Below are 11,189 nucleotides of genomic sequence, written 5' to 3'. Positions count from 1 at the left end.
GTTCAGATGAGCTCACCCAGCCGCTGCGCACATCGTCGGATCTGACAAGGCGCACGGACAGAAGCAGCATCCTGCTGGTAGTCAGCAGAAGAAGAGTGAATGCATAGTGCACGGACTACACAAAGTGGGTAGAAGACAGAGGATCGTGTGACCATTCGCCCCTTATTGGAGCGATCCAGTGGATTTGTAGGTTGGCTGGACTGTTGTGCACTGCTTGCCGAGGACTAGACTGGACTCCGAGCTGAGCGGCTGATGAAAAGAAGCACACAGCTTACTTCAAATACTCTGCTCGCTTCTTCTTTTTTCGTTTTTCCCTCCCATAAAATGCCAGGACTTCGTCCATCATACTCTGTCCAGTTCAAAGCAGGCTGCTCATTTGGAAGGACGCCAGACCGCCAGCCTTTCAAATCTGCAAGTTCAGTCCAATAAATTGTGACATTGTCTGTCAGCCTCGGAATAAGAAATCGATAGGCTACTCAAGAAAAGGGACGCGATATTCTTCCGGAATTTTAACGATCCACTATCCTTATAAATATGCGATTTGGTTGGATTGGGTTGCTGTGGTCGAGCTTCACGCCTTTTCAGCTCTAACACTGCTGATAGTGACTGATTCTTGTTGCTGGTTTGTCCATGCAAGACTCGGGGTGGAAACATGTCTGGCCACTTCTCTGAGAGGATCACTGCTATCAGAGATGGCATTTTGGTCCAGCACTTCGCTCTTCACCTCTAAAGTGCCGCGGAAAATCTTGTTCATGTTCACCCTCTCCCTCTCCGTCACCTACTTGTTCTATAGCTTGATGAGCTGCTACAACTCGCTGCAGTTCCCCCTGCAAGAGAACTACGTGTATCAAGGGAGACTAGTGACGGAGGAGACAACTTTTGTGACATTAAGGGAGAAACTTTACTCCGCGTCCTCTTCCCAGGGCTTGGAGGAATTCACCGAGGCCAGTGAGAAAACCACCGCGATTTCCACCGTTAAGGACCATGCCGAAGCACAAAGGACAGCGGAGTGGATTAGGACTGAGGCGTCTCCAACTAGCACCGCTGTGGAGAAGGAGCGCCAGGCGTTCAGCACCACGGACAGCGCCAGCGAGCTCGGCCTGAACTGCACGTCGGATTATGGGGAGAAGAAACTTCCCCAAGCCATCATCATCGGGGTGAAGAAAGGAGGCACCAGGGCGCTGCTGGAGGCGCTGAGGGTCCACCCGGACGTCAGAGCCGTGGGGAATGAGCCACACTTCTTCGACAGGAACTACGAGAAGGGGCTAGACTGGTACAGGTGAGCTCCAGCCAGTAGTTTATTAGTGCGAGTTTGTTGAATTCTTATTAGGCTCTTATTGGGAGGGGGTAGCCTAGTGTGTGTGTGTGTGTGTGTGTGTGTGTGTGTGTGTGTGTGTGTGTGTGTGTGTGTGTGTGAGTGAGAGAGAAAAAAAATCACAATTATCATAACACAACTCCACTATCTATCTACAACTATCTGTCTTGGTGCAAATTCATAAAAACAACAGTTTCTGTGAAAAGTGTCTGCATTAGACTTTCTATTATGTGGAGCTGTTTGAACAAGTGAGCCAATTGCAGTTTTCACTGGAAGCTCTATGTTCTGAACCAGTAGGCTACCAATACTGCCACAAGGTCGGTCTCTCTCTCTCTCTGTGTGTGTGTGTGTGTGTGTGTGTGTGTGTGTGTGTGTGTGTGTGTGTGTGTGTGTGTGTGTGTGTGTGTGTGTGTGTGTGTGTGTGCGTGTGCGCATGTCTAGTCTATTGCCCTGGATCCACTGTCTGGTCTCTGTGATACTGAGAATGACACTGTGCAACAGGCCTGTCATGCAGCAGGGCACCTGCTATCACAGGTCAAATCTTTTGACCTTTATTAGGGTGTATAGTCACATGTAGATCGACAAAAGGTTATTATTATTTTTATTTTTAATATTATTATTATTATTTGCATTAGATGCATTTTCATTTCTGATGCCAGTCTGTTTACGGTAGTTTTAGTTAGGACTTCAGATAAGGCTAGGGGGGCAGCCCCCCTAGACTGTGTCATTTCAGTCCCCATTATTCAGAAATGTGTTTTATTAATATACATACAGTCATTTCATTTGAGTTTTATGACAATGCTTGACAATGTGTGGTTTTGGCTTGTTCATGTATCCGCAAGAAACACACAACCATCTACGCATTGTGGTTGAATTACCAATATGATGATATAGTATAGAGTATCTATCGGAAGTGTTGGATATAGGCATAGCTCTCTAGATGACCCCCTTGAAGCTGAAACTGACTGATTAGTTTCTGATTTAGTTTCCTGCTCTCTCTCTCTCTCTCTCTCTCTCTCACACACACACACACACACACGAACGCACCCTGACAGATAAGACAGAGAGCGATAGATTGAATTGTTATATTTTAAAAAAGCAGTAAGTTGTGGTTATTGCTGTATTGTACAGTATATTTAATATCTTCTGGTATAACTGTAGGTACAATATATTAAGGTGTAAGCATTATGGAGTATACTCTCTTATCAGCCTAATTGACTCATACTGGATGGAAGTCAACGTAATCTCTCTCGTCCATCTCAGTACATCCATCTACCAGCACACCATTTCCCCACATATAGATGTCGCAAAACTCCATATATTTTCATAACAGAATAACAGTCCTATAATTGCACATTCTCTGTTTTGTCTATCTGCTTCAAAAAGGTGTGGATATTATTGTCATCAGTTCACAGCGTGTTGGTGACATTCAATTTTCATCCAGGTATTGTCCAGAGAAGAACCTTTTTTGTCTGTTTGTTTGTTTATCAGTGCCGTGTTGTTGGGAGGAAAATCAATTCCAGGGTTCAATCACGGTCAATGTGGCAGTGGCTCAGTTACGCGTAACACGTTGTTCTCGCATGATGGTGCCTGACCAGGGGGACTGAAGATTTCTAATGGAGTCAATGAGCTGATGCGAATGACGCCAACTCCAAGTCCCTCATGTTTGTCCACAGAGCAGGTCTGTTACATTGGAATCTGGATTGGAGCATCTGCTTTCATCTCGCAGCATAGAGACTGGAGCTCTCCGCTGTTCATTTAGCCCGTGTTAATGTGAACTCTTTCATTACACTTATGGCGCAAGGCTCATTAGACAGAAAGATGACAGGCTTGCATAAATAATAATAACTGCGCTTGTGTGTTTTAGTGCCCCTGAGCAAAACATAAATTAAAAACATCCGTAAAGCAACCTTAATTATGTGTGATCGTCCAGGGTGTAACGTTAACCTCAGAATGACTGTTGGTGTAAGGAAAGATTCAGGCACCAGGGGGTTTGCATCAATAGGGAGGGTGTCCCCAGACAAGATATCTGCCTGTTCTGTCGGCCAGTGAGGAAATAATGACAGATACAGACAGTGCAAAATGGAAAATAATTTAGTTCAATGCATAATTGTGTCTTGTCACTGTTTCTGATAACAGATGCCAGTGGAACAGCTACAGTACAGTTTATAAATTCATGCAGAAATTCATTGCCATCGTATACTTTATTTACAGTACCAGCCGCGACAGTGATTTCTGTATTGTTTTTTTTCGTATTTTTTTTGCAAACTAGATTGCGTCAAAACCATGCAAGATGCAGTCACGAAACGTTACAGGTGTGTACAGCAGTTAACATCAAAATGAATGGCAGGGTTAAAAAGTGTGTGTGATACGAGCAACGTGCCCCAACCCCCCCCCCCCCCCACACACATATTGAACCCCACCCCAATTTACGCCCCTGGCCCAGATTCACTTTACTGTAAGTCACGTGCATCATGGCTGCTGTGATCCCATTGTAAGATGGTTTCTAGTTTTGTGTTGGTTTCTGAAAGCATCGCTCCTCTCCGTCTGTGATATAGCCTACTGGCTAATGTGCGGCTAATACGGTGGTCAATTTTGGATCAATTAGACAGTTTGATATTGGTTTAGATGAATGAGACCAGTCATTTCAGACCTGTGTTAGTGACGTCTTGTTACATTTTCTGATGGATAGTAATGATACAGTATAGACTGCGGTAGAGAAAACATGTAAAATCAGACTGTAAGTGAAGTGCTTAGATGTACTCGGCTGCTCTTGCAGCCAATTCACAACACTCAGACGGCGGCAACGCTTTTAGAATTGTGCAGTATAGCGGCTGCTATTGATTGGCACTAATACCGTGTGACAGTGATGATGGTGATGCTTCACATAATCACATGCTTCACCATCTATACGAGGAGTTGGCTGTGTGTGTGTGTGTGTGTGTGTGTGTGTGTGTGTGTGTGTGTGTGTGTGTGTGTTTGTCTGATCCTCTGAAGCAAAGAAGATAGGAAAAATTCGGTTCAATTGAGTTTGGTGCTCTAAATTAAAAGAACCGAGCATGAAATGAAAAGACACAGCGTGGATGGTCAGATTTCCTGTGGCTCAGGCTGCAGTAAGTCTGATACAATACAGTAAGGAAGATCTGCTGTTACATAGCTCACCTGTGTCAAGCCTTAAACTGCAGATATTTGTCAGGGAGAAAAAGGTGATTATATATTGGATTTCTCAGAATTGCCACTGAAGTGCTTTCGGGGGGAGGGGGAGGTGTGTGTGTGTGTGTGTGTGTGTGTGTGTGTGTGTGTGTGTGTGTGTGCACGTAACATGCATGTGTGTGTGTGTGCGTGCGTGCGTGCGTGCGTGTGTGTGTGTGTGTGTGTGTGTGTGTGTGTGTAATGCATCATGACCAAATAAGATAATAATACTCAGTAGAAAATGGGCCCGTTGTTGCCATGATGGCTTGGGGGCATTTTGAAGCAAAGTAAGTAAACGTAGTAAGATTGCAATACTGAGTTGGAGTAATCCAATAGATTGGTTATTGTTTTGCCATTTTCAGAAGGTAATCCTTTAACAGATTACATGCTGAAAGGTTTCTTCCTATTCCTGTTTATGTAGGCAAGTGTGGGATGGGAGTGATCAGACCTTGTATGATTTCTGATCAGAATTGTATCTGCAGTACTTGGTTTTGGCTGAGGTTTGGACAGATAAACATACACTTTGTAAAACATGTATGTTCTGGATGTGGCATGAACATGTTTTTCAGCTTCCTGTACAGTATAGATGTTCTGTGTCTATGAAAGTTGCTCATTTTTGTGCAGACTCAGACCACATAACGATCACATGAGGATTCAGAGTTTGGTGTGAGTTTGGTACAGTCCTCCAAAGACTGGACTCCAGATTGGCAATTGTCTGCTGCTGTTTGCCCATTTTAGCACTTGTGGACAGTTCCTCTGATGTGTTTTGGGCTTAAGTGAAGAGGACCAATAAAGCCAACTGGTGCTTCTGAATGATGCTTCCATTTGTGAGTAAAGAGGACGAGCCTCCAAAACAAGGCTTGAAGTTGTCTGTTTCTCTAGAGCACCTCTGCACTTCCTGCAAAGCCCCGCCCTGACCTGAGGAACTTTTGGCATAAAGCTCGTGCTTTATTAGGACAATTGTCACAATACAGGCAATAAGTGCAGCAGTGTTCGCTCCGCTCAGCTCTGTGCCAATGCACCTACTTTAGTGGAGAGATAATATGCCTAATAAATTGTGATAAAAGGAATGCCATTGTTTATTGATCATAGATAAGATTCATGCTTGCTCTGTACAGGCATTTTCCACAGGGTTACATACTGGTTAGGCACCAGTCTACAGAGGGATTAGATTTAGGTTGACTACTTTGCAAATGTTTTTGTTTTAACTTATGGCATCAATGGCAATTTAGTCTCTCCCCAGACTCAAATTATGTTGAATCGTTGCACTCCGCATACTACATACAGTAAATTAGTCTGTGCCCCTTTGCAGCCCCTGCTGCTGTTTTGAGGGGGGGGGGACAATTGAATGACTGACAGGTCGTAGCACCAATGAGAGAGGGGTTGGGTGGGCGCACCTGATCACTAAAGTCGTTACTGTGGCCCCAGGATTCCGGCGCATCCAATCACTGGCAAGGATTCCAACATCAGTGTGGAGCGAGCAGTGTCCCAGACCCAGAGAGAGATCTGAAGCATGCAGTAACATATGGCCCATTTCCACCGCTGGTATCAGCGCGGCCCCGCCCAGCTCGTCTCGCTTTTTTGTCTCATTCCACCGATCAAAAACGTGGACAGCCCGGGTTGAGTCGGGGTTGAGTCATGCTACAGTAGTTTTGGTCCCTGCTTTGTTGAGGTTCCAGCGCTGTGGACCCGGTACCATACGGTGACGTGAAAACACTGCAGACGACTGATTGGTCAGGCAGAATCATGTTTACTGTATCTACTGTCAATGCTGGATACCAGTTTAGTGGGGCTTACCTTCTCTTCTGTTATTTCCATCAGTCTTTTGTGTTGCTGCCTGCGGCTCTGGTGAAATAAAATCGATCTCCTTGCTCAGCTTTAACATGATGGTGGTTTTCAATTGTTTTGAGAAAGAAAAAGTCCGCTCCTCGGGAAGCCCTTTGCAGTTGTGTGCTACGTCGGCTCCGCTAGGCCGGAGGCGGGGGTTTAGCGAAGCCGCGGTCTTGCCTGGAGAGTGGCCGCCGGAGTAGTGGATTCCCTTCTCCCGGTAGCTCCCGTCCCCCGCGCATGCATGTGAGTTTGAGTAACAACAAAGTGATATCCATTCTCCTTGTCACATTTGCCCATATACACTGTAGGTCATTTAGAGGCACCAGTATTTCATAACCAGTTTAAAAGTTCCGTGTATGGATTTAATTTTAACGTTATACGTTATAGCCTACTTCGGCTATGGGCGGAGGGCAGATATGCGGTCGCTATGACGACCAGGTGTGGGCGGAGGCGAGTAAACTTGCTATGGAAACAGAGTCTATATCAAGTAGAGACGAGTAAGACCAGATCGAGTAGAGCTGTACTGTGCTGTTATATGTGGTAGAAATGAGCCAATAGTGTATCAGCGTAAGAACTCTCATGGGTCCGGCATTGAGACTAATGCCGAGTGAACAAAAGAGTCAGCTAGCGTTTAGGTGGTCTCGCAGTAGCCAGCCGTAGATAAATCTACATCTGGAACACAACTCTGAAAAGTGGTTAACGCCCGTCCCAAGACAAAAAAAAAGGATGCGTGACATAGTATAAATTGACCAACCACGGACCTCGTGGGTGGTGCATTCGGAATGTGTGCACGCTGTCTGACGTAACTTCCGCAACAGCCCAGCCACAGCACCTTGCGGGATCGCCATCTTGGCTGTGTGTGATTCAGACCGTCCGTCGCTGACGTCGACGTTGGGTCTGATCATGTGAGACTAGAGTTTACATAGGAGACAAGATAACATGCCACAAACAAGTTACATACAGCTAAAGTTGTGCTGCATTCTCAAGATGACAGCAAGTAAACAGCTGTTTCAGTAAATAAAGTGAGTGAATGAATGAATGAATGAATGATCCGTCTGCTATCATTAGAGGAACTCCACCACTATCACACCAATCCTGGTTTAAATAGCTACTAAAGCTACTAATCATTCAAATGTGATCTTAATTATGAGCATAATTTTTTATATAATAATTGTATACTTGAGATTGTTTGGATTTTCACGATGTGTGGAAATCATACTCGGTTAATGGACAGTGAAACAGATTCAACTGTTCAATACCTTTGAAGACTGAGAAACACTTTTCTCTGTAATAGATGTACAAAGCACAGACTTGGTAGGGACATTTTCAGGAAGGTCAGAGTTCAGGTTCAGCTACTGTACAGAGCAGCAGCCCTGCAGCTGGTAGGGATCAGTGACTTGCTCAAGGACACTTCAGCAGTGCAGATGCTTTCTGACACTCGAACCCATCCATCATACAGCTGAAGGACGGTCTCACGAACCCCTAGGCCTCCCTGCTGCCCCAAATGGCAGGCGACTTTTAGAGTCTCATTAAAACTTTGTTTAAAACTTTATAGGTGATTTCAAAATGAATGTCATCTGAGAACTGGAACCAAAACATATACTTTCCTTCATTGGTTTAGATCCAAAAGGTATGGAAATAAAACAAAGCCTAAACACTGGTTTGATTAAAAATCAGCATATGCAGTCACCTGTCCAAAAAAATAAATAAATAACATAATAATAAAATCCACCAGTTCTCCATGGCTAAATGACAGCATGAGACCTGGAAAACTGTATTAATAATAATTATTTGAGATGGATGAAAAATCACAATACTGTAGCACAATCTCTACTATTTAATACACTAAAATGAGCTGTCCATCCATATGACCTATGGATATGAACAAGGCCATTTGGTAGATTCACAATAATTGACAATAATATAGGTTTCATGAACTGTGAAATTATACTGCTTTTGTATGATTTGCAAACACGCACAACCTCCCAGTAATTCACCACTGCCATAAATTATTCTTCGCACATAAAATGTCACACAGTAAGACTTCACAGAATATCAAATAGACCCATATACTCATAACTGTCATCACAAATCACTGAGAGTAGTAGCCCTAAGCTATCCAAATGGATAACAGGAGCCAGAGAAAGAAATATACACAAAATTTGACATACTAATGATCCAAATCTATGAAATATAAATCTATATTTTTGATAGCGTAGATTCCGTTTGGTGCCCTGAATAAACTGCTGGTCTGTCAACCTACCTGCTGACACACTGAAGCTGTCACCTTCGTTGACATTGGGCTTGACCCGATATAGAAAAAGATCACATTTATTGCTTGGCTCACCTATTGTATCAAGTGAATGGCCTGGGCAGTACTAACCTAATTTCTAGGAGAAATAAAGCTATTTCAGGTGTATAATGTATCACCTCCTGTCTTTCATAGAGGAACAGTAGGCCACGGACTAGCTGAATACAGTTCAGAATAGGCAAATCATGTGTATTACTACTTAATTGTTGGCATGGATTTGATTAAAAACTAATAAAACAATTAAATGATTAGCAGAATTAAAGACTACCGTAAGTGGTTTTTAAATGAAAAATGTACAACGTGCATAAAACGCTGATATAGGGTTAAGAAGATGATATAATCAGGGTATTTAGATACCTGATGCAACAAACACATTAAGGTAATAACCTGCTCTGCACAAGATCTGAATGTACATAACGCTTTTCTGTGGATCATTTTTTGTGCCGTCTCTGGAAAAGGTCACACTTGAAATGTCTGGCAACTATGAACCAAACGTTTAAAAGCGTGGAGGCACTTATATCTCTGTGTTATTAAAATGCCACTTTAACCCTGTGCAATAAAACCAGAGGGGATGTGTCTATAAATCTCTTGGAGCAGTGCTCTTACCCTTTTGAGCGCTACATCCGCGCGTTGAAAAAGGATTCAGCAACAATAGGCGATGCTGTACTACAATGCTGCGGCCATTCGTCCCACTAGGCATTGTTCATATCACGGCACACTCCACGTTCAACCTAGTCTTTTTGTTGTGAGCATTTTCAATCTTTTCTTCTTACCGTGGCCTTCAGAAAGATGTCACCGAATCAGCCTCGTCACTTCCAAGGACTATTCTCTTTGTGCGAGTTGTAATGTGCTCTCTAATCAATAGATCCTACGCAGCTCTCACGCCCGGACCAAACTTTTATCCCAGCCAAGGTCACACAATGAAGCACTCTCACTCCTTTCTCTATTTTATCAAAGAAAAATATCCCTCTACTTTTTTTTTTTTTTTTGCACAGCATTGTGGAAAGATACTGCCAAGAATCTCACATGCTTTTTCTTTTTGAAAATATTAAATTCTATTCGTGGACTGAATGTCAATCATGTCTGATTCAGCTGCTGTGGGACTTTGTGGAGAAGGAACAATGTGTGCTCCGCCACAGGCTTTACCGTGTACCTGCAACCTTCAGCCGTAAGACAGGACCCTCTGACAGGAAGTTTGTAATGGAGACAGGGATCTACTGCCGAGCCCGGCAGCAGAAAGTCTAAATCCAGCGTTTATCCCTTGTTTAGCCCTGCGTTCGCTCCCTCAGCCACTCTATGGGCAGCTTAGCCCTTGACTCTTGCCACCTGACTGGGGGCCTGTGTGACTCCAGTCAGGTGCGAGATGGGAGAGCGAGCGAGGTGGGCAGATCCCGGAGCGGGCAGGATGCCATCCCCGCATCCTTCCAGCTGGGCCTGTGTGCTGCTGCGGCGCCTCCCTGTCCCACCCCTCCCCAACACGCCACAATCTGCCTACGCCTGATAAGACGGCGCCAAGACTCACAAGGACGCACCTCTGAGTACGCCCATGCCAGTGTTGTGGAATTAAAACTTTTTAATTAGCGGCAGCCTGCCGAGAGAGTGGACGCCCGCTTCAGTCAGGTCTCTCTGCCCAGCCCCCTTTCTACTTGATTAGTACTCAAATTCTTGTTCTTATTCGATGAAAATTGGCCCAGCAGCTTTTCTATCTACACAGTGTACACATACAAGGAAAAGACTGCAGTGTTCACATTCACACTGGTCAACGAATCAGGACTCAATATGAAGAAACTGTAAAAACATATTAGAAAACATGTAAACATTTACTTACAGCAACATGCAATAAATGATATTGACAAACACACAGCGACAGACAGTCCAAACACAAAATCAATTGTGCCATTAAAACTAAGCAATTTCTGCTGACCACAGATTTTGTAGAGTTTATTATCACTTTTGTAGTCTCCAAGCTCTCGGATGAAAGGCATAGACTGTTTTGTAATAAATTATAGATTAAAATATTAAATGTCCATGAGTATATCACAAAGCTGCGAATATTTCAGCACAATTACTTAGTGGGCCCAGCCAACGATGCTATTCGTCATGCTTAATATTTTCTGCAGCAGATATCATAATACAATGGGTCACCACACACACAGCGTGCCACTGTATTACCTTAGAGGAGAGACTTTCCTTTGCCGTGGTGTTTTGTTCGAGGAGAATGTGCTCCTTTTTCATTTCATTCCAGGGTCAGGCTTTGGCTTGATCTTACTCAGTCTATCTCTATTCTAACAGAAGAATGATGGAAGAATACAGCTCCATCCTCTTCTGCATACGGGAAGAAAAAAACCCTCTTGAGCAGTTAATGGGTTAGTATACCCAATTTCAGCCTGCCTTTGGTGCTGTTCAGAATTCACATGCATTACTCCTCTCTCTTTCTCTCTCTCTCTCTCCCCCCCTCTCTCTCCCTCACACTCTCTCTCTCACTCTCTCACACACTCACTCACACACACACACACACACACACACACACACACACACACA

At 44.0% G+C, this 11,189-nt stretch overlaps 1 protein-coding gene across 1 annotated transcript in view; it reads left to right on the top strand.

The window, feature by feature from the left end:
* Positions 1–656: 656 nt before the first annotated feature.
* The window catches only part of hs3st4 (heparan sulfate (glucosamine) 3-O-sulfotransferase 4), a gene marked incomplete at its 3' end in the record, with an annotated part of 107,611 nt that continues 97,078 nt past the window's right edge, over positions 657–11,189 (top strand). The window contains exon 1 of the mRNA XM_083649988.1: positions 657–1,279. Within this exon, the coding sequence (XP_083506114.1) occupies positions 693–1,279 (587 nt within the window). The 5' untranslated portion in view covers positions 657–692. The remainder of the gene's footprint in view (positions 1,280–11,189) is intronic.

This window comes from Poromitra crassiceps (assembly GCF_964638095.1).
Source record: "Poromitra crassiceps genome assembly, chromosome: 13".
Classification (NCBI taxonomy): Eukaryota; Metazoa; Chordata; class Actinopteri; order Beryciformes; family Melamphaidae; genus Poromitra; species Poromitra crassiceps.
Note: the sequence above shows the minus strand (reverse complement) of the source record. Positions and strands in the feature narration are given on the sequence as shown.